This window comes from Poecilia mexicana, unplaced genomic scaffold (assembly GCF_051168715.1).
Source record: "Poecilia mexicana isolate PSO_F unplaced genomic scaffold, ASM5116871v1 scaffold_7, whole genome shotgun sequence".
NCBI classification, from domain to species: Eukaryota; Metazoa; Chordata; class Actinopteri; order Cyprinodontiformes; family Poeciliidae; genus Poecilia; species Poecilia mexicana.
Genome location: NW_028263376.1, coordinates 11,529,279 through 11,550,560, shown reverse-complemented (window position 1 = coordinate 11,550,560; position 21,282 = coordinate 11,529,279). Strand labels below are relative to the sequence as shown.

The 21,282-nt window shown below is 38.9% G+C and overlaps 1 protein-coding gene across 5 annotated transcripts; it reads left to right on the top strand.

Annotated features, from left to right (window-relative positions):
- Positions 1–13: 13 nt before the first annotated feature.
- ahcyl1 (adenosylhomocysteinase like 1) lies at positions 14–21,185 on the top strand. Of its 5 annotated transcripts, XM_088007051.1 has the most exons (19): positions 5,843–6,622; positions 8,403–8,564; positions 10,108–10,152; positions 10,257–10,371; positions 12,281–12,424; positions 13,518–13,618; positions 13,729–13,831; positions 14,589–14,683; positions 14,790–14,896; positions 15,292–15,408; positions 16,057–16,120; positions 16,247–16,335; positions 16,521–16,591; positions 16,745–16,839; positions 18,312–18,410; positions 18,542–18,610; positions 18,691–18,769; positions 18,903–19,023; positions 19,110–21,185. In XM_088007051.1, the coding sequence occupies exons 3-19, from the start codon at positions 10,129–10,131 to the stop codon at positions 19,114–19,116; spliced, it is 1,500 nt and encodes a 499-aa protein (XP_087863177.1). In that variant the 5' UTR covers positions 5,843–6,622; positions 8,403–8,564; positions 10,108–10,128; the 3' UTR covers positions 19,117–21,185. The 5 variants fall into 5 exon arrangements, with proteins under 5 accessions (XP_014843818.1, XP_087863177.1, XP_087863176.1 ...); XM_014988332.2 differs by lacking the exons at positions 5,843–6,622; positions 8,403–8,564; positions 10,108–10,152 and adding exons at positions 14–270; positions 337–543; XM_088007050.1 differs by lacking the exon at positions 8,403–8,564.
- Positions 21,186–21,282: the final 97 nt, after the last annotated feature.

Below are 21,282 nucleotides of genomic sequence, written 5' to 3'. Positions count from 1 at the left end.
GAGCGCTGTGTTTACTATCACCGCCTGAACACAGCCTACTTCCTCAGGTGACAGGCTGAGCCTACCGCCCCCTCCCATCAGAGATGCTTCTGTCTGAGGTTGACAGCACAACGCAGGACCAGCAACTGCCTCCGCAGCGCTTCTAGGGAATTGAAGAAGCCAGAAAACTTGCCCTAAGCGCCTACTTCTTACTTATATAAATTACAGGATCTGTTCGGTCATTTTTAAACCACACACCAAAGAGCAAAGAAGGCGACGGACCGAGCTAACGTTAGTTTAAACTCCACAGACAACCGGGTTCTCTTTTTCTCCCCCCTCATCTCCTCCTTCTTTTAGTATCACTTAGATGCGATGACAGACTCGGCAGTGGACAGCAAAACGGAGGTCAAGCAGGCCACCAAATATGTCAAAGAGACCGAAAACGTCGCGGAAAAATACTCCGCATTGACCGTCAGCAAGAACAGCAGCGATGTGAACATGAACGTCGGAGAGATGCCCTCCGCGGCGTTCACCGCAGTCCCGACGCTGAAGTCGGTGAAGAAGGTAAGAAACGTGATGCCCGCCATCACTTGCTGCCATTGGGCAAAGAACAGCCGGTCACATGTGAGGAGGACACGTTCGCGTTGGTGCGGAGAACTGTGCTGCAGTCAAGTAGGCTACTGCTGGACAGTATGGGGGAAGAAACCGTAGTGAATGCGCTGCAAAGCCACATTCTTTAATATTTAGTACAGTTAGTATTAAAAAGCAGGGTAGTCGGAATTCAGTCGGGTTAGTAGTTTCAGTGGGACATATATATTTGTACCCATTTCACTTAGTATGACAAGTCGTAGAAGAATTACAACTTCTGTTGTAATACTGATGTGACATGTCATTTTAAGCTTTGGGTATTCTTATACTGTTTCTATACAGTGTAAATGTAAATATTCTTTGTTTAGGGAACTAAACCTTAAAGCTTACATGTAAGGCCTTAGTAAGCTCCATGTGGGGGGAGCTTCCACACTAAGTATGTGGTAGTTAATGCCATAGAGGATTTTCTGTGAGAAAACATCCAACCCCGCATAACCTGTGGTTATGCAGCTTTTCTTAGAGGTGCAGGAATGTGGATGTTAAAATTGTAAAAAGATAAGCATCAATCAATCCAGCAAGAATCAGAATCAGCCAACTTTCCCTTGAACGGCTCTGCTCAGTGACTGGCAGGTCAGATATTATAAAAGAAAATAAACTCTGTTTATTATGTGATGCAAGACTTACAGCCGCCTCTATTTTCACTCTAACCAAGAGCACGTACTTTGATGCATTTCTTTGAATTTAATAAAAATCCAATAGAGGTTAGGAACGCAGTCTTATTACAGGGTATTCTTGTTTAAATTTTCGATTGGATTAAAAGCTACTTCTTCTACAAACCACTTTTTAAAATAAGCTTTAAGTCCTTCAAACAATCTGAGTTGTTTCAAAATTAAAATATATTAGAATATATACTTGGAAAAAAACAAACCTGATTTTGATTTTTCTTTATGTTCCCATGCAGTATTGATAAAATATATACATTGAATGTTTAGAAAACACTAAAGAGCAAAAAGATGATTTTTAAATCCTTGATTTCAGTCCTTGGTAAAGTGGGAGAAAAATGCATGGTTTGTTAAACATTGATCAGACACTGGAAAGCCCTTTTTCCATCTTCTCTTCATTAAATGTATCCAAAATAAGATACCCCACACCCTCTGCTCGATAATGTACTTTGATGCATTTTTTTTTTACGTTTAATTTGAAATATATTACTGTGCTTTGATGCATCAATGAAGATAATCTTATTTCTTTATTTTTAGCTCAAAATTACCCCTTCTACAAAAGAAACTCATGTACATATTTTTCCTTTGATGTCTGATAGCTCTTAGAAATAAAATGTCAAATTTAAGTCAAATTGGGACTTGGTAAAGAAAACTGGATATCAAGTTGGCCAGGAAAAAGTGGAATAGTGCATCCAGCTCTGTTAACCAGTCCAACCAATCTAACTGTTGAACTCTGTCACTGTTGACCCGGTCAGCTGTGACTTAGCTCAGGCTTCTCATGTGGGTGGGCATCGTCAGTTTTTGGAGCAGCTTGATAAGAGTGTGTTTACTGCACACTGTGCACCTGAGGGAAAAGACTTTGAATGTCTTGGCTGCATTACAACGGCACAAAACAAAAAAGACCTTCTCTAGTTGGATGTTCATATTACACATCCACTGCTGGTTCCCAGCACTGGATAAATCCGAGTGTTTATCCACTGCTGGTTGCAGGTCGAGGACCGTGTTTCTGAGAACCGGCTCACATTTAGAGGAGGAGATGTTTGTTTTTTTTACCTCCAGAAATAGCCGTTCTTTTTGTATTTTGTTCCCTGAAAATATAACATCCTGAAATAAATATACAACACTTGGTAAAATGGTTTTACAGTAGTTGTTAGAAGGCTGAGATTCTCACAGCAGGATAACCTTTCACTCTGTCATTGTTTTATATTCCTTAAGTTGTATTCTTGTGGAAAATAGGAAACTTTAGATCAGCGATGTCTATGTTTTTTTACATATTCATCTTAAATGCAGATGTTAAATTTTGTTGCACAACCTGAAACTAAGTATACTTTAAGTTTTAAAAATCCATTGTATAAAAACAGATGCTTAGCTACATAATTTGTATTTAATTGTATATGTATTAGATAGGTAAATCTTCACAAAACAATGACTGTTTTTTGTTTGTTCTTTATATTCTTGCAACTCAACAATATCTACCAAATGGGATATAAATCACATGAAAGTTCTTTATTAGTTTTAATGTGCCAGCATCCAAATACAGAGCTAACCCTAGCCTTCAAATGTTTGATTACATATTGTTTGCGTAAAATTAGTCATAGATTTGAATCCACACTGGTGACGATTCGTTATCCTATATAAAAAAAAATGGCTCATTGCAGATTTCGCCTCACAATCTGCTTTACTTTTGCAACAAACACAGGAAAAGCTTTAAATGAGTCAAAGTTACTGTGTAGAAACACATAAACGTGTAAGAACGATATGTAATTTCTGCAGATTAAAAGAAGGTTGTTTCCACATATTTCCAATGTCATGGAAACATAGATATTATACTCACTTTATTTTTGCTAAATAATCAACTTGAATGTTAAATCTTTGTTTGTGTCCTACATCTACTGTGTGTCTGTGTTTGCGATTTAGCTTTTGTAAAGACAGCCTGTCTCATACCAAGTTGTATACTCATAATATGAACCAAATTACATTAAAAAAATTACAAAAGATAGCCATATCTGCGTTCCCAGCAGCGGGGCTCAGAGACTTTAAAATATTAGTTTAGACCCCCTTCCTGTCTGACAGGCAATATTGTGTGGACTGTGAGCTGCCTCCGGGGGGCCTGTTTCCAAACATATTGAATGATCGGAATGTGCATCAGCTTTATGAAAACAACGTTTTGTTATGAATAAAACTGAGCGTCCAGTGTCTGACTCAGACACCTGTTTGCATCTTATGCATAATTAGTAAAAACGACTTCTGCAAATCATTGTGAGAAGACAAACTTTGTTGCTATTTTGGTTTACTCCGCATTGACTTTGACGGTCTGAAAAAAGTGTGGTGAATAAATTACGATCAATTCTACACATTTGACTGGATGAGTGGGTGAGTCAAAGAACAGCAAACCTCTGCATCCTCCTTTTTTTTTTTCAATACAAAACAGTTATGCAATACGCCTCCCTTGCCCCCTGTAACGGGACTTACTCACATCGAATTTGTTCCTGCATCATCATTTTGTATCTGATCCCTGTGGAGGTGTGGACTGCTGCGTGCTCACTTTGAAGTTTTGGTTATAACATATTTACAGTGCCTTGTAAACTTATTCGCACTATTGATCTTCTCCACGTTTTGTCATGGTAAAACCACAAACCCTAAAAGGGATTTGTTAGGGTTTTAGGTGACAGACCAACACAAATAAGGGAGGAATTATGAAGTGCAAGGCAAAGCGCATGTGGTTTTTCAAAGATATTAATAAAAAATTGTTCTGTATTTGGAAGACTTGAAAAGAGCATGTGCCAGTTTTCCTTCCACTGCACTTTGTCTTGGTCTACCACGAACAAGCCCCACATAATACATTGACCTTTGTGGTTAATTATGTGTCAAAATGTGGAAAAGCTCAACTGGGTGTTAATATGATATAACAGACACAGCGCCTTGCTATGTCAACATAAAATCCTATTATAGCAGGAATGTATTTAGTAATATTCACTTGTATATATTTGATATTGAAGGGAATTTAAACATCACTAGATGTCTAAAAACATTTGGATTGGAAAATATGGGTTAGGTTAGAAATTCAAATATCAGCTCAGAGCCTAAACATTCTGGCACTCTAAAATGGTCAAGATAATATGAAAATCTTTTTCAACTCTAAACCTTGGTTAAGAATACATCAACTATTTAATGTTGATGGAGCATCTCTGGGGTTTAGGACTAACTTTTTTCTACAGTTTATAGCTCAGCAAATAGAAGTAAACAGTTTGCTTTCTTCTCCTTTTGACTATAGTCATATTAAGTTCCTCAGCTTTTGATAGATTCGATCAATGTCCTGTATTATTGTGAGATTATCTACTGTCTCCCCCAAATAGTTCTCAATAGTCTATGTTTTGCATTTTGAATCTTTTTCCACAGTGCAAGACGGAGAGGTCTGGGTAAGGCAGAACGGATTATGCTCTGAAATGATGAGGAATCAAAGTTAATGCTGTAATGAGATAAGGTGGACAAGGGGGAGGACTGCAAAACAAAAGTTCAACATGAAAGCTTTCGGATCCTCTAAAGACTGTCCCACATTCATCATTTTCAGTCCAGTAAAGCCTTCATGCAAGTGATTACACATTTGCCACAGGAGTGTATCACCCTCTCCTGGGGTGATATTCACACTCCGTACCAAGTGTGAGTATCTCACAGTGGAAACTAGATGACGTGAAGATACCAAACAAAATAAACTTAGACCCTCTGTCTCGGTTCTGATTATTTTTTTTAAACTCAAGTTAGTTACAACTCATTCTCACAAGTCTTGTTTTTCACTGTTCCCCTTACTTTCAAGATATTTAGTTCATTTTACTACATCTTTTATCAAATTAAAACATTCATATGGAAATGTTAGATTTTCTTCGAAGTGAAGTCAGTACCCAACCTGACGTAGGTAACTCTTACTGTCATTTTCACTTTGATGATAAAATAACTTGAACTTCAAAACATTTCTTTGAGGTTCATTCATGCACAGTGACTCACACAGAAGGGGACCGATTGTTTCTGCAACATTCTGCAACATGAAATGCGTTAAGCATATTTTGGGATGTTAGGTTTAACATGGCCAACCTCTAACTTAGACTTCCTCTGATGCCCTGTTACCTAAAAAAAAAAGAAGAAGAAAAGAATCCTGGTTTAATTAAAGTATTAAAGTAAAGACCCCAAGAGAGTTATTTACCGCAAGTTAATGATTGAATATAGCATCTTAACAGAACAGAGAAAAAAATCTGGACCGCCCCTTTAAATCAGTGTGGCTGTACTGCAGGTGTTTATTCATGAAATAAGGCTGTGCACTATCTTAATCAGGAGAACTTATAGTTTCAGCTCAAGGTCACATAGTCTGTGAGGAAGGCAGGATTAGTTCGCAGTGTGTTTTTTTTCACAACACGGTGTAATCGGTCATGCATGCATTGATTTAAACAGCAGCCTTTGCATTCCAGGAGGAGTGTGCTGACTTCAGTATTATACTTCACTTGAAACTCGCCTTGCCGTGTGCTCTGTTTTACCCGCTGCGCTGGCTGTGTTTGACTTGTTGAATGCAGCGGCTGTGAGCAATTGGCGGCGAGGATGTGTGTGGATTACAGTTAGATGGTGCCATAGAGCCGTGGTGGCGGTGTCTGGTTAAGTAGTTTTGGTTGCCTTATGTCGGGGGCCACACTGAGCCTTTACACCACTGACCGACTGTAACACTCTACGGCTTAAGTCTTTGACCTGGCCTGTTATCTGAGAGAGAAAGGGTATTTTTAGCTGCAGGATGGGTCTAAAGAGATGCCTAATGATGCAGCAGAAGGCTAATGGAGAACAGGTTTAATTCCTCCTGCCAATCCCAGTACATTTAGTGCTGCAAATTAGGAACTCAAGCTGAAAATACGAGCTCCAGCAAATGTGTTTTTGTACTTGTTTGCGTGGTGGTGTCGTCATAACTCTGGTTCGTACAATGCTCTAGCTGCACTTAAAAAAAAAAAAAATCCCCATAAAATAAAAACTGAAGCCTTCAGCAGCGAGTTGTCAAGGACAATGTGGAGCAAACGGTGAGAGAGAGAAAGAGGGAGAGGCTTGTTTGAAATTGACGTCTCTTTTTACGTCCTGGCCTGTTTTAGCCAAAGTTGGCCATTTAGAAATTACGGTAATAGGTGGGAACCTCCCCCTGAGCTGCCTGGGAGTGTTCTGGGATAATAGCATCAGGGACACCTGGTACCATCGCGCACACACACACACACACAGGACTCAGAGAGGTAGACTAGAAAGCTGAAGAGCACAGTAGACAGTGACCGGCAGCTATGGCCCACAAGCATGGACATGGGAGAGAACAGGTGAGTTGCTTGTAATGCTTCACAGGAAACCTATCCTTCTAGATATTGGAATTCCCAGGCAGAGATCAGTTTGGATGACTTGTGACTTGAGACGGGTTACGGTATCCTACGCAGCACTGTTTTACATTGAACTACAAAGGCTTTGTGATGTTATCTCAGGTAGCAAAACCAGTAACCATCATTTACATTACCGTACGTCGAAACCAGGAGTACGATCTTATTTAAATGTTTACCAGTTGGGAAAGGAAAATGCAAAGTGTGTGCTGAATCGACATGAAACGATCCAGAGGAAAACTCAATGTACTGTTTTCCAAGCGTGTGAGAAAGGCCACAGTCTTGATTGTGAAAACAGAGCCATGCAGAGATCTGCTCTGCTCACCCAGACTCCCAAGCTTCTTGAGTTTCTCTTCAGTTGCATGGTAGACTGCTGAAGTCGAGGTGTGATGAACATTGGGACAAGGGATCATAAGGTCAAGAAGTTAAGAGACTGAAACTACTATGTTTTGTGTTATCTCTTCGGTATTTTGTAGGAGAACAAACTCCTTCCATCCAACTGTGAGGTCACTTCCTGAAAACTGAGCCACATGATGCTTCTCTTAGCTTTTTGGCTAATCAATCAATCAATCAATCAGTCAATCAATCAATCAAATTTTATTTGTATAGCATATTTCAGCAGCAAGGCATTTCAAGGTGCCTTACATAAAGAAAAAATAAGAACAGCACGCGACATTGAATAAACAGTAAGAAAGAGAGAGACATTTTAAGGCTAAAAGTTGTATTTATGTAAGTCTTTGAGTTGTTACTCCTTAGCAATTTCTATCAAGGCTGAGCTGTCCTGTCATGCTTCTTGGCCAGTGTATGTGCTGCAGTGCATGTTGCTCGGGGATTTTGTTCTAGTAGCTGTGTGGCCCACCTATTCATCTTCCTTGTGTGTTTTGTCAACTCCAGCGGCCTGCTCAACAGTTTGCACTCCAAACACAAGTTATGGACATTGAAAATAAGAGGTCGAGGGAGGCTGACAGCATTTTCACGAACTGTCTCAAAAGGGGAGCGGTGTGAACTGTGTGTAGGAAATCGATGACTGACTTAAAGCAGCATTGCAACACCACCAAGACAGAGAAGTCAAATGATCGCGATTTAGAGAGGACTTACAGGAAAAATGTTCTGCATTTTGTCTGTGTGTCTGCAAGGGGATCAGCCATGATTGCATGACACTGTACAGTGTTATGACTTTACACAGTGCTGTCTGACAGACAGACGGACACAACATGAAAGTGTGATAATCAATCAATCAAATTTTATTTGTAGAGCACATTTCAGCAGCAAGGCATTTCAAAGTGCTTTACATCATAACAAACAAAAACACAAATTCATGGAACATAGAATCAACAATCAAAACATTACATTAAGTCAAATGCCATCATTAAATTCGTAATTGATTATGTTTCATATACAGCTCTAAACAGGTGGGTTTTTAGTCGAGATTTAAAGGCACTCTGTTTCAGCTGTTTTACAGCTTTCTGGAAGTTTGTTCCAAATTTGTGATGCATAGAAGCTGAATGCTGCTTTTCCTAGTTTGGTTCTGGTTCTGAACCAAACTAGCAGAACCAGAAGACCTGAGGGGTCTGGAAGGTTGGTACAACAATAGCAGATCTTTAATGTATTGTGGTGCTAAGCCGTTCAGTAATTTATAAACTAACAGTATTTTAAAGTCTGTTCTCTGAGCTACAGGGAGCCAGTGTAGTGACATTAAAACTGTGCTCTATCTTCCTGGTTTTAGTGAGAACACGAGCAGCAGCGTTCTGGATTAGCTGCAGCTATTGTTGGACAGACCTGTGAAGACGCTGCTGCAGTAATCAATGCGACCAAAGATGAACACATGGATGAGTTTCTCTAGATCTCGTTGAGACACAAGTCCTCTAATCCTGGAGATATTCTTTAGGTGATTGAAGGCCGACTTTGCACTGCACTGATTCTAGTTCGCTCCTCTTCTTTCGGTATAAAAATAATAACTTTAGTTTTGTTTCTGTTCAGCTGGAGAAACTTTTGGCCCATCCATACATTTATCTGTTCTAAGCATCTGTTCAGTGATTGGATGGTTCAGAGTCACCTGGTGACATCGTAATGTAGAGCTGTGTATCATCTGTGTAATTATGGTAGCTGATCTTATTTCCTGTTATAACCTGAGCTAGCGGGAGCATATAAATATTGAAAAGAAGGGGTCCTAGGATTGAACCTTGGGGTACCCCACATGTGACCTATGACCTCTTTGATTAGAAGTTTCCAAGTGAAACAACGAAATCCCTGTTCTTTATGTAAGATTCAAACCAGTTGAGCATTGGACCAGAGAGTCCGACCCATCTCTCCAGTCGATTCAGTAGAATGTTGTGGTCAACAGTGTCAAAATCTGCACTGAGGTCCAACAGAACCAGCACTGTGGTTCTCCCACAGTCTGTATTTATGTGGATATCATTCATTGAATACTTTGACTAGGCCAGTCTCTGTGCTGTGGTGAGCACAAAAACCAGACTGGAAGGAGTCAAAGCGGTTGGTTGTTGTTAGGAAGCTATTTAATTGTTTAAACAGCTTTTTCAGTAACTTTGCTGATGAATGGGAGGTTGGAGATCAGTGTGTAATTCTGCAGTAGTGATTTGTCCAGATTGTTCCTTTTTATCAGTGGTTTGGTAACCACTGATAAATGTGGTATGAAGTTTCGTACTTCATACGCTCCTGAATCATGCAACTATAAATTTTTTTAACGAGATTTTCTTTCCTTAATTAACTAATTGAAATTAATGCTTTAATTTTGATTTCTGCATTGCTTTGTTTGTTACCGACATCTTGTGTGAAGCTCACAGATCAGGAAAAAAAAAGATGAAGATTGGATCTTCAGCTTTCTGACCAGCTGATCACCGATAAGGGTCAATCAAGTTGCAGATCGGGTGACTCCAGTGTGCATCTCTAGTTTCTGAGAGGACTGGTCCAAGCTTGTATTTTTTTTTCTATCACCAATTATGCGAAACACAAAATGTGCAAAATGAAACGACCCTGGAGACCTTGTGTTGCTGTAAAGTGCTGAGGAACAGCATTACGTGTGGGACTGTGATGTAACAGAATATTTCTTTACATCTGTCTTAAAGCTCATAAGCTTGAAAAATGTGTTTTGATGCTGGAACCAAAGACCAGATTCTCAAACAGTTACGACTTTTATGAAAAGCAGGGGTACAACATACGCTAATCAAGCTTTCGCTGTTCTGATTCATGTGTTTCCAGGGCTTTGATCTGTGGCGCTTTGAAGGCTTCGGTTAGCATGATGAAAAACAAATAGCCCCCGACAACAACTCCAGCCTGTGTATCTGAACAAAGCATAAATCACAGAGCAGCGGAGCGCGTCTAAAAATAAGCAGCAGCTTTCTTCCTCCTGATCCACCTGCGTTTTGCAAAAATGAGCTGATTTCAACCTTTTTCTTTTTTTCAAAGGACAGTTTTGAGGCTGAAACAGCAAAATGAGTTCAAATACAAGCAGTTACGTAAGCATGTTACCGAGCATCTACACTGCTAATGTGTTGCGATGATGCTTTCTGTCCCTGTCTGCGTGTGATTTCAGTGTTGCATCTGACTGACTGTTTTTCAGATCCAGTTTGCGAATGCAGAGGACAAGCAGGAGTTCAGCAAGTTTCCGACCAAGGCGGGTCGCCGCTCGCTCTCACGCTCCATCTCACAGTCCTCCACAGACAGCTACAGCTCAGGTACTGTGGACCCCAAGGTTTCATAATGGGCATTCGTGTTTTTATTAACACACATGCATATCACATATTATTTTGACAGACTTACACGTTACATCCGTTAAAGCAACACTCTGCTTCCTACTGTACATTGAGTTGAAAACGTTAAACCCCTTCAGCTTTTTCACATGTTTCACATAGAAGCCACAAATTTCAATCTTTTGTCTGGACTTTAGGTGATGGAGAAACACAAGGTAGTTACAAAGTAAGGGAAACTGATGGTAGGTCGAAAAACAGACTTCAGTTTATGATGTTAGGCTAATGGATTTGGTAAAATAAAACCATGTACTATATGCCATGTGAAGACTTCAGGTAAGTTAAGGTGATTTTATTTATATAGCATAATTTCAGTTTCTCAGGAACTGTTTTGGGTTGAGTGAGGTATATATAAACCAGAGCTAACTTGTTGAGGAAGGTGTTTGGTTAGACGAGTCCAAATGTAACTTTTTGTCTTTAATCAAAGCTACCTGTGTGAAGGAAAAATAAAAGTGCTATTTCTCACTGTGAAACTTGGTGGGGGCTGCGTCATGCTGTGGGAATGGTTTTCTTTAGCAGCTACTGGGAATATGGTCAGAGCTGATTGGAAGGTGGATGGAGCTAAATACTCTGCAGGAGACCAGGAAGAATCGACAACAGGGCAGAGGTTAACCTTATCGGCAGAAAAACAACCTTAAAACAGACTGAGAACTACAATGGAATAGTTTTGTTCAAAAACATATTGATGTGTAAAATTGGCTCAGCCAAAGTCAGACCTATTAGTGAGTTTGTGGACATATTTTAAAAACAGATGGGTAACACTTTATTTGAAGGGGGTTGAATAAGACTGTCATGACACTGTCATAAACATGACATAACACCTGTCATGAACATGAAAAAGCCTTCATGAATATTTATGACTGTTGTCATAAAGCGTCATTCGGTAAATTATGACACTTTTAATACAAAGTTGACATTATTCAAAATGTCTTTGTTATGACAACTTGACATTAACCAGGAAATCATTACTGATATAAATTTGTTATAAAAGTATTACTGATTGTACTTTAAAAAATCAGGTAACTTTATGTTATTAAAGGTAAAGTTTAAACAGTAATGATTTCTTGGTTAATGTCAAGTTGTCATAACAAAGACATTTTGAATAATGTCAACTTTGTATTAAAAGTGTCATAATTTACCGAATGATGCTTTATGACAACAGTCATAAATATTCATGAAGGCTTTTTCATGTTCATGACAGGTGTTATGTCATGTTTATGACGGTGTCATGTCAGTCTTATTCACCCCCTTCAAATAAAGTGTTACCAACAGATGTTATTAACATCCATTCTGACTGAGTTGGAGCTATATTGTAAATAAGAATTAGCAAGAAAAGTCTCTGGACTTTTCAAAGCTGATCCTTCCACTGAAAGACTTTCTGCTAAAACTGTAGGTAAATCTGGTTCTACAAAGTACTGATCCAGGTGGGCTGAGTATAAATTAACACCACTGTTTTCAACTCTTATAAAAAATGCTTAAACCATTTGTGATTATCCTCTTATTTCACAATTCTACTCTACTTTGCATTGATTCATCACATAAAATCCCAATTAAACAAGTTAAAATTTTATGACTGGAATGTGACAAAATGTGAAAAAAAAAAAAAGCTCAGAGGGTGTGAATACTTTTACAAGGCGCTGTTAATATACACAGGTCCACACACACACACACACACACACACACACACACACACACACACACACACGCACACACACACACAGGAAGTGCACACAGAGGTCCTTTCTTTCTTACAATAGATGTGAAGTATAGATTTCATTATTGCCTCCGCTCGTGTGTTTTAACACAAAAGTGAGCTTTTGTGTTCTTCGTTTTCCAGCTGCTTCCTACACCGACAGCTCCGATGATGAAACCTCCCCCCGGGACAAAGCCCAGGTCAACAGCCACGGCAGCACCAACTTCTGTGTGAAGAACATCAAACAGGCTGAATTCGGACGGCGGGAAATTGAAATAGCAGAGCAAGGTGCCCACACGGATGTAACAGCTACGTAGAAGATAATAAAGATTTTTCTTTGCAGAAGCTGAAACCCAAACAGTAGTTTCCTGATTAGTGTAGTTTTGAGTTTGCAGCTTTTTTTCTGCTCTGCAGTGAAAGGAGACAAAATCGTTTTGCTGTTAGGCAGTGTGCATAGTAGACTGCTTTTTAAAACTCCTAAGAACAAAGAACCAAACAAAGAAAGCAGTTTCTTATTCCTGAATATTTGCCAAAAAAAAAACAAAAAAAAACAACAACTGCTTACTACCACTACACGACTTTCTAATTTCACAACGGTTAAGACCCTGTCTTATTCAGTACTGATGTCATTCTGAAAACATTATTACAGATCAGTTTGTTTTTTATCGTTTCGTATGTCCTATTACTTTCAGCGCTCAAAGATGCTGTAGTCTCTCTCTTCTGTCTGCTGTGCTTCTAGCTGTTTACATTGTTCAAGGGAAATATGTGAACGCCTGACAAGTGTTTATTAGGCTTTAAATCTGCAGGGCTATAGATGGTATGTTGCTGTTGTTCTTGTAGTTTGTCATATTCCTGCCGTTCTTTTTATAACCATCTTGTAGGAAGAGATTATTATTACTTTTTTATTTAAAAAAAAAATGCTGTTAATGATTCACTCGTTCCAATCAAACTCAGACTCTTATCTTTTCTTTATTAAAAGTACAAACATAGCTTATATGCTCTGATTCATGTAGCATTTTTATACCAATCATCACACCAGTGTTTATCTCAGGGGTTCCCCAAGCATGTTGGAAAATACAGAATTTGACTCCATCTTTAAACATTTCCAGCATTTAAAATAATGTTTCATTTACTTATTCCTTACTTGAACACCTAAGATATAAAAGTTAAAATATATAATTTGTAGATGGTCAATTTTCATTTTTATTTTCCAAATTATATGTTATGTCCAATCCATAGATCTACACTTATCAGAGAGACTCCCTTAGCTGATTTTTTTATTTTTATTTTTTTTTTCATTGAAAAAAAACATACAAAATTAGTTTTCAAGTGAGAAACAAATGTTCATAGCTTTTAAGTTTTATATATTTTTGCTTTACAGACATGTCTGCCCTGATCTCACTGAGGAAGAGAGCCCAGGGGGAGAAGCCCCTGGCCGGGGCCAAGATAGTGGGCTGCACCCATATCACTGCTCAGACAGCCGTAGGTTCTGTCCTCTCGTCCTGTTCTCTGCGGGTCCAGCTGATGTTCTGTTACAGCTCACGTCTTCTAACGTTTTTTACACGTGTGTGCAATCCGTCATCCCCTCCTAGGTCCTGATTGAAACTCTGGTGGCCCTCGGGGCCCAGTGCCGCTGGACTGCCTGTAACATCTACTCCACTCAGAACGAGGTGGCCGCTGCTCTCGCTGAAACTGGTGAGATTCGTCCCCTCTAGAAGCTCGTGGGGCTTTTTCTATGTAATCTACTGGTTTAAAGCATGACGCTTTCTGAAATGAATCACTCAACACTTTGGTAACATGAAGTCGAGATTTACTGTCCTGAACAGCAACATCATACATCATCTGAATTTTACAAAGCGTATGAATAATAGGGACAAAAAACATAAGAAAACCTTTTTGTTTTTTTCTTTAGCAAACCTGCAGGAGCAACACAATCTCTTTTTCACTGTGAATATTATCTATGCGTTGTTAGAGAGAGAGTATTTTTCATATAATCACAGTCAGTAGACCAGTAATAAGCATCGGTAATTGAATGTATCGAAAGCATCCAGATAGAAACATTTTCTTTAACTTTGACTGGAGCTACAAAACAGACAAAAATTAATTTTAGATTCTTCAATCTAATTTGATTGTTTGTTGTTTTATTTTGTACTTTAAGTTTTGCCTCAGAACCTTTGTATAGAAGAACAGCATGAGTAAATACAGTGTGTGGGTTTGCACCAGCTATCAAATTTGTATTCCAGGCTAAAATAAAATCCTGTTATTGTAGCGACCTGCATTTTAACGGATAGAAGTAGATTAGGTTTTACGTCATCTTAGTTGTAAGTCTGAATGAACTCTCAGTGACCTTGAAAGTTAACCGTTTCATGCTTGTGTTTGTTATCATGTAATAATCCCCCCCTAATGGGCTTCCGTCTTTGCCCGTCGTGTGTGTGTGTGCTGCTTCCTGCAGGTGTACCTGTGTTTGCATGGAAAGGTGAATCAGAGGACGACTTCTGGTGGTGCATCGATCGCTGTGTCAACAGCGACGGCTGGCAGGCCAATATGGTATTATGAGTGCAGTTGCATCATGACTTTTAACACCTCTCGCTCTCTGGGGCCTTCCTAAAGCTTTGACGCAGTTAACCGATCTCCTCTTTGGTTCAAATGAAAGATCTTGGACGATGGTGGAGATTTGACCCACTGGGTTTACAAGAAGTATCCCAGCGTGTTCAAGAAGGTCCGAGGGATCGTGGAGGAGAGCGTCACTGGCGTTCACAGGTGAGACAGTTTGATTGTTTTCATTTCAAGCCTGTCTCTGCTTCTCTTTTCCGATTTGTTCTCTGTTTTCCTGGAAAAGTTGGGCTTTACCTGAATGCATTTGCTTATAAATATCCTGACTATTGTGTCAACAGCAACAATAAGCAAGGGTGTCGTATAGGTCATGTTGGTATTGATACATGCCACTGTGGGCTTAAGAGGACTTTGCCCTTATATAACTTCGGGGAATTGGAGAAACATGACGCAGCCAAAATATACGCTTCCATAGACTCAGTTAGCCAGAGGCTCCAGAAAGCTCAGTGTCATAAAGACGGGCGTCTCGCTTTCGTTGGATATGAGCAAAGGTGTCATGTGACCCGATTGGCCTAAACGCACTTCCTGCTGTGTCTTTTCAGATTGTATCAGCTGTCTAAGGCGGGTAAGCTGTGCGTCCCTGCGATGAATGTGAACGACTCGGTTACGAAGCAGAAGTTTGACAACCTCTACTGCTGCCGCGAATCTATTCTGGATGGGTGAGCAAGATTAGAACATTTTAAATATTTACAGTAGGTCGTATAAAAAGACCCGTGGGCTTTTTTCACACTGTCTAACATTAATCAGACTAATCTTTTTCCTGTTAAAAGATGTTCGGATTACCAAAATAAAATCCGTTTTAAGTGCAAGAATAATATAATTTGCAAGAATAATAATATATTTGTTTTTATTTACTAAAATTGACAGGTTTCACACTTTTATCATACACATCTTTTTATTTCTGCCCAAAAACACTCAATGAGAGTACGGTCAGAGCTTTTTGACAAACATCTCAAAACATTGACCTTGTCAATGCCAGGCTGTAGATGTTTCTTCAATGTTTCCACATGTTGTTCTTTTCCCAATATGAAATATGTGTGTAGATTTTAAAGAAACTAGGAAAGATCTTCTCACATTATTATGACATTTAGTAAATAGAAATATTTTTTAGAACTATAACCGACCTAAAACAGGAAACATTTAGTCTGTTTTAATGTCCGATAGTGGAGACAAAAGAGCAATGTTTCTTTTGACATCGTCTTTAATTTACTGCTTCCGTTTTTTTTTGTTTTTTTTTTTCTTTAAATGATGTAAAATAATAAATTAAAGATGGTCCTGAATGATTATTTTTACTTTTTCTCTGATAGCTTGAAAAGGACCACGGACATAATGTTTGGAGGCAAACAAGTGGTTGTGTGTGGTTATGGGGAGGTGAGTCATTCCTATATTTAAAAAAAAAAAACACAAAACAAACAAGGGACAAAAGCTTTTACTTGAAATGATTGAATTTCCACTGGTGCAGCTGACCTTTTTATTCCACTGCTTTGTGATCTGTAGGTGGGAAAAGGCTGCTGCACTGCTCTCAAAGCCCTCGGCGCCATTGTGTGCATCACAGAGATTGACCCCATCTGTGCTCTGCAGGCATGGTGAGTCACTGCACATTACCGATCGGCCCTCCTCCATCAATAAATGTGCGCCACTAGAATTTCTGTGCTTGTGCACTGAATTAGCTGCGATGCTAACCGGTGCATTATTATGTCGTCTTTTAATCCGCTCACTTTCCTCTCTTGCGTAAACAAAATACTGAGATCTGCTTTGTGTGTCCGCACAGTATGGACGGATTTCGAGTGGTCAAGCTGAGCGAGGTCATCCGGCAGATGGACGTGGTGATAACTTGCACTGGTACGGAGCCCCACGCAGTGACAGGCGTTACTTCTGCTTTAATGGCCACAGCGTTGGCCATGTGCAAATTATGTGTCTCGTTTTAAATATCATTCCCATTTGAATTCAGGGATTTTCTTCAGAGGTCACCGGTTTCCGTTTGTTTATTTGCAGGGAACAAGAACGTTGTTTCCAGGGAGCATCTTGACCGAATGAAAAATGGCTGCATTGTCTGCAATATGGGACATTCCAATACAGAGATCGATGTGGTAATTTCATTGTTTTTCTATTATTTATTTATGGAAAGTTCCCATAAAAAAAACAACAAAAAAAAAACGCCTGTTTTAAGCAAAGTTGGCAGGCATTCACACACTTTCATGGGGGGAAAACCCCTATTATGTTCTTTGTTCTTATAATCCTGTGAGCTTTGCAAATATGCCTTCATGTTTTATTCCTCGCTGGAATTTATCACAGTTATAAAGCTCCTGATTTAGAAATTAGGGTGATTAGAGGTAAAGAGGTTAAGCTCCATCTATTATTAAAGGTGAGGAATTTGGAATATGACCTTTTAACTGGCTTAGTTTCTCAGCCCAATATTTCTATCTTTCCTTTTTACTACCTGAGTGACAAACTGTTACTTGATTTGAATAATTTAAGAGCAGGCATCGGCCAACACCAAGTCATGGTCTGCTGCTTCATTAAGCATAATAAAATTAATGCCATGTTCACTGAATACATTAAAAATACTTATTTACACAGCTATTTTTTGAGGTTGTTCTATTTATGACTGAAAGCTGCAGATATTTTATCCCATCCAGAGTTTTCTCAGGTCAACCTTTCTCAGTTTGGTTAAGAAAGTTACTGTAATGTTCCTGCAACACATTACATGAAATAGATTTGTTTCATAATATATATCTGATTCAAAATTATAGCTACAGTCCTGATTCTGCTGAAAATGTTTCAGCAGAAGCAGACCAGAGCGGTTTGTTTTACTCTCTGTTTACGTCCCATTGTTAATAATTTAGCTTGTAATATAATCCATGATGATTGCAGTTAATTTTATACAGACAAAAAACATACATACATACATTGTTTTTAGAGTTGTACAATTAGAAGGCCATTACTGAGAATGCCCTCAGCACAGCGCCCTCTGCTGCACAGTGTCTTTTCATGCTTGAGGGAAGCAGGGAACATCGTGTTACAGACACAGTGAGCCTCTAAGGAGCTGATGCGGCTTCTCTCCATTTCCCACTGTGAACATCAAAGTGAAAGCTTAAAAAGCCGTAGATGCGAAGCGAAAAACCCAGAGTCAATCAACAAAATAATGTGCACGGAATCAGCTGCGCACGTGAATATCGCCCACACCTCAACTTGTGTAGCGTGGAGTGAAGAAAATCAGACAGGAGACCATCATCGGGTACCGGGAGTAGAATATCATCCTGATACCTGTTATTATATATTTGATCTGTTATCTGATCTGATTCGGTACTGAATAGACACTGATGGGTAAATGATCAAATGGTTACATTTCTTTGTTCCCCCAGAAAGGCCAAGGCTTTGATTTTCATGTGATTTTACGTCATATTACCACCATTCTAAACAGGGTGAACGCTCATCTTTTCATCCACATGTGATAGAAAACCAGCACAGTCAAACTCATGTTTGGTTGCAGATGACTTTTAATTATTCCCTTCTTAATTATTATTTTTTGTGTGCGTGTATTTTCCATTGTGCTCTTCAGGCGAGCCTACGCAGCCCCGAGCTGACCTGGGAGAGGGTTCGCTCTCAGGTCGACCACATCATCTGGCCAGATGGGAAAAGGGTCATTGTGCTGGCAGAGGTAAAGTCGCAGGACAAGTCCACAGTAAAACCTCACTGTTCTTGACATACGTCAGACTCTACTTCTATTTTATTTAGTTTGTTTACTTGAACGTATGATAAAGGCTCTGTGTGCGTTCCGGTTCTCCTCAGGGTCGTCTTTTAAATCTGAGCTGTTCTACAGTGCCTACGTTCGTGTTGTCCATCACTGCTACTACTCAGGTCGGCTATATTGCAGTACAATGTTTGCAAGTGTCGCTGTAAAAGTCTTACCTCTGCTGTTGGCCCTGTGTTGTCTGTAGGCTCTCGCCTTGATTGAGCTGTACAACGCTCCAGAAGGACGATACAAACAAGACGTTTATCTTCTGCCCAAGAAAATGGGTAGGAGTTTGCCTACATCCTGCTCCCTGCTGCCACCTTATGACTCCCCGAAGGGTTTACAGCATTTATTTACTGGAGCTGAGGATGATGCCCTCTTTATCTATAATGAATTACTCTCTGTCTCTTTTCCAAGATGAGTACGTGGCCAGTTTGCACCTGCCCAACTTTGATGCCCACCTGACAGAGCTGTCCGATGAGCAGGCTAAGTACATGGGGCTGAACAAGAACGGCCCGTTTAAGCCAAATTATTACAGGTTGGGGTCAGTTTGTGATTTCCCATGATTACGCTTTATTATAATACCAACAAAGAAATCCATTAACACTTTCTTTACTTCTACAGGTACTAATAAAGATGTCTGCTACTCAGCGAAACGTTGCCCTGGGATAAACAGAGATATCTATTTTATTTTCTAAACTACTGCAAAACGGAGGAATTATTTTACTTATGCTGAATGTAACTTATTAATAGCACCTTAGGAGTAGATCTAATTATTTCAGGATAAGACATATATATAGAGAACTTATAATATATAATGAACTAACATTGTTCTGTCTTGTGTTCAGAGAGCATCCTACTTGCATGCATTGATGTTTCCGTGTATTTAGTTGTTAATGAGTTTTTGTTTCCTGATCACAGAGCTGTTGATTTGTTGGTTTACTCTATTTGACGCACAGTGCCAAACGATGGCCGTTTCTGTTTCGTTTGTCAGTGGTGTTGAGAATTTATGGGCACATTCTTTCAACCGGAGTTTAGGCTGAGCCAAAGCAAGCTCTGTGACGGCATGCACATTATCTTAGTAGTTTTGTATGCATGAAAGCATTTTTGAATGCTACCTGCACATAAGCCCTAAAAGGTAACATCCACTAGATCATGAAGTATATATATATATAAAAAATTTGTTTATATGCATTATTTTGTAACAATACAACCATATTTTTATTGGGATTTTTTTTGACGAGGTAGTTGAAGAATACAGGATTTTCCAAACGCTCACAAATAAAAATCTGAAGAGTCTTACATCCAGCAGTTTTCTTCTCCACTGAGTCAAAGCTTTGTTTAACCGTCTTCTACTCAATTTGGAGCTGCACGTCTTTAGAGACTAACGTTTTGTCCATTCCTCTTTGCAAACTTATTCAAACTTATTCAGATTGGATGGAGGCCTTTGGTTCAGATTTCATTGTAGCTCTGGTTGTTTAGGCTGAAAGGTAAACCTCCTCCCCCGTCTCAAACTTGCTGGCCTCCGGTTTCCTTTCCGGACTCCCATATTAACTCTGACCAAATAGAAGTGCTTGATTCACTTTTTCAGATTTTTATTTGTAAAACAAATAGGAAAAAATTTAAACAATTAATGTTTTTTTGTTTTTTTCTCACTCCACAAATATGCTGCTGTGTGTTGCTTTATCAAATGAAATCCTTTGACGTTTCTGGTTGAAACGTAAAAAAAAAAAGGTGAAAAAGCTTCAAGGATGTGAATACTTTTTTAGAGCACTGCAAATCAACCTTATGATTAAAAGAAGTTTAACAAAAGAAAAAATAACAGGAATAGTTTGTTTTGACACATGATGTGTTAAAAGTAAAGGCTTTACACATTCCTGGAGGGAACTTGGGAAAAACCTGAAGAGTAAAGCCACAAGAGCTCTCTCAATAAATGATAGCTCTACTCATTTATTTCCAACTTTCCATTTGCTCTGTCACATTCCAGTCCTGATCTCTGTCACTGTAAAAACCTTTTGCCTGAATGATGCCTTTTAAGGCCGTGGTATGAATGTGCCTTTTTGATTTTTTTTTTTTTTTGGTAACCCTGTATTCAAAGAGGTTGGGACACTGTTTTAAATGGAAGAAAAATACACCATTTTTTTCCTTCTCCAGAAAGAGTAATTTCGATCTTTCCGGTTAAGAATTATTGTTTTTATTGGAACAAATAAAAGACAAACTTTTCTGTCTGTGAGAATCAAATGCTGGCAGCACAGAAACCTAATTTGAACAGTTAGATTTTATTTCCATTCAAACTTTAGACCTAAACTTTAGACCCAAAGTTTTAATGGGTTTTAGTATCTGCACTATTTGCTCCAATTTGGAAATCCCACAAGTGTCCGAACTTGTTTTGAAACAGGTTTTCTATACCAACCATCAGCGCTGACCTTAATTTAGCGAATCGTCGTTCCTTTTTTAACAACACCTACTTAAACGTAACGTCTTCCTTCCACTGCTTATGGTACTAATTGTAACTTTAACATATAAGATGTATTTTAAGAAAAATAATGAACTTTATGTCTGGCATATGATTGTCACTGTCTTAATTTGATTCAACTGTCACCTTAATTAACATTTTATGTGATTAAAATAACATTAAGTGTGTACTATGTATGTAAATTCATGCATTAAATCAGCAATAAAGCAAAGCTTTTTAACTGACTTTAAAAGTGTGGAGTTTTTTTTTATGTGTTTGTGGAGAATGAGTAATTTTAGAGATAAAACTGGAGTTGAAGACAGCAAGAACTTCCTCCTGGCT

Excerpts from the sequence above, each read along its gene's own strand:
- ahcyl1 (XM_014988332.2), top strand. The coding sequence starts at position 352 with ATGACAGACTCGGCAGTGGACAGCAAAACGGAGGTCAAGCAGGCCACC. Across the intron at positions 13,832-14,588 it reads CGCTGCTCTCGCTGAAACTG|GTGTACCTGTGTTTGCATGG; the intron begins GTGAGATTCGTC and ends TGCTTCCTGCAG. Across the intron at positions 18,770-18,902 it reads TCTTCTGCCCAAGAAAATGG|ATGAGTACGTGGCCAGTTTG; the intron begins GTAGGAGTTTGC and ends CTCTTTTCCAAG.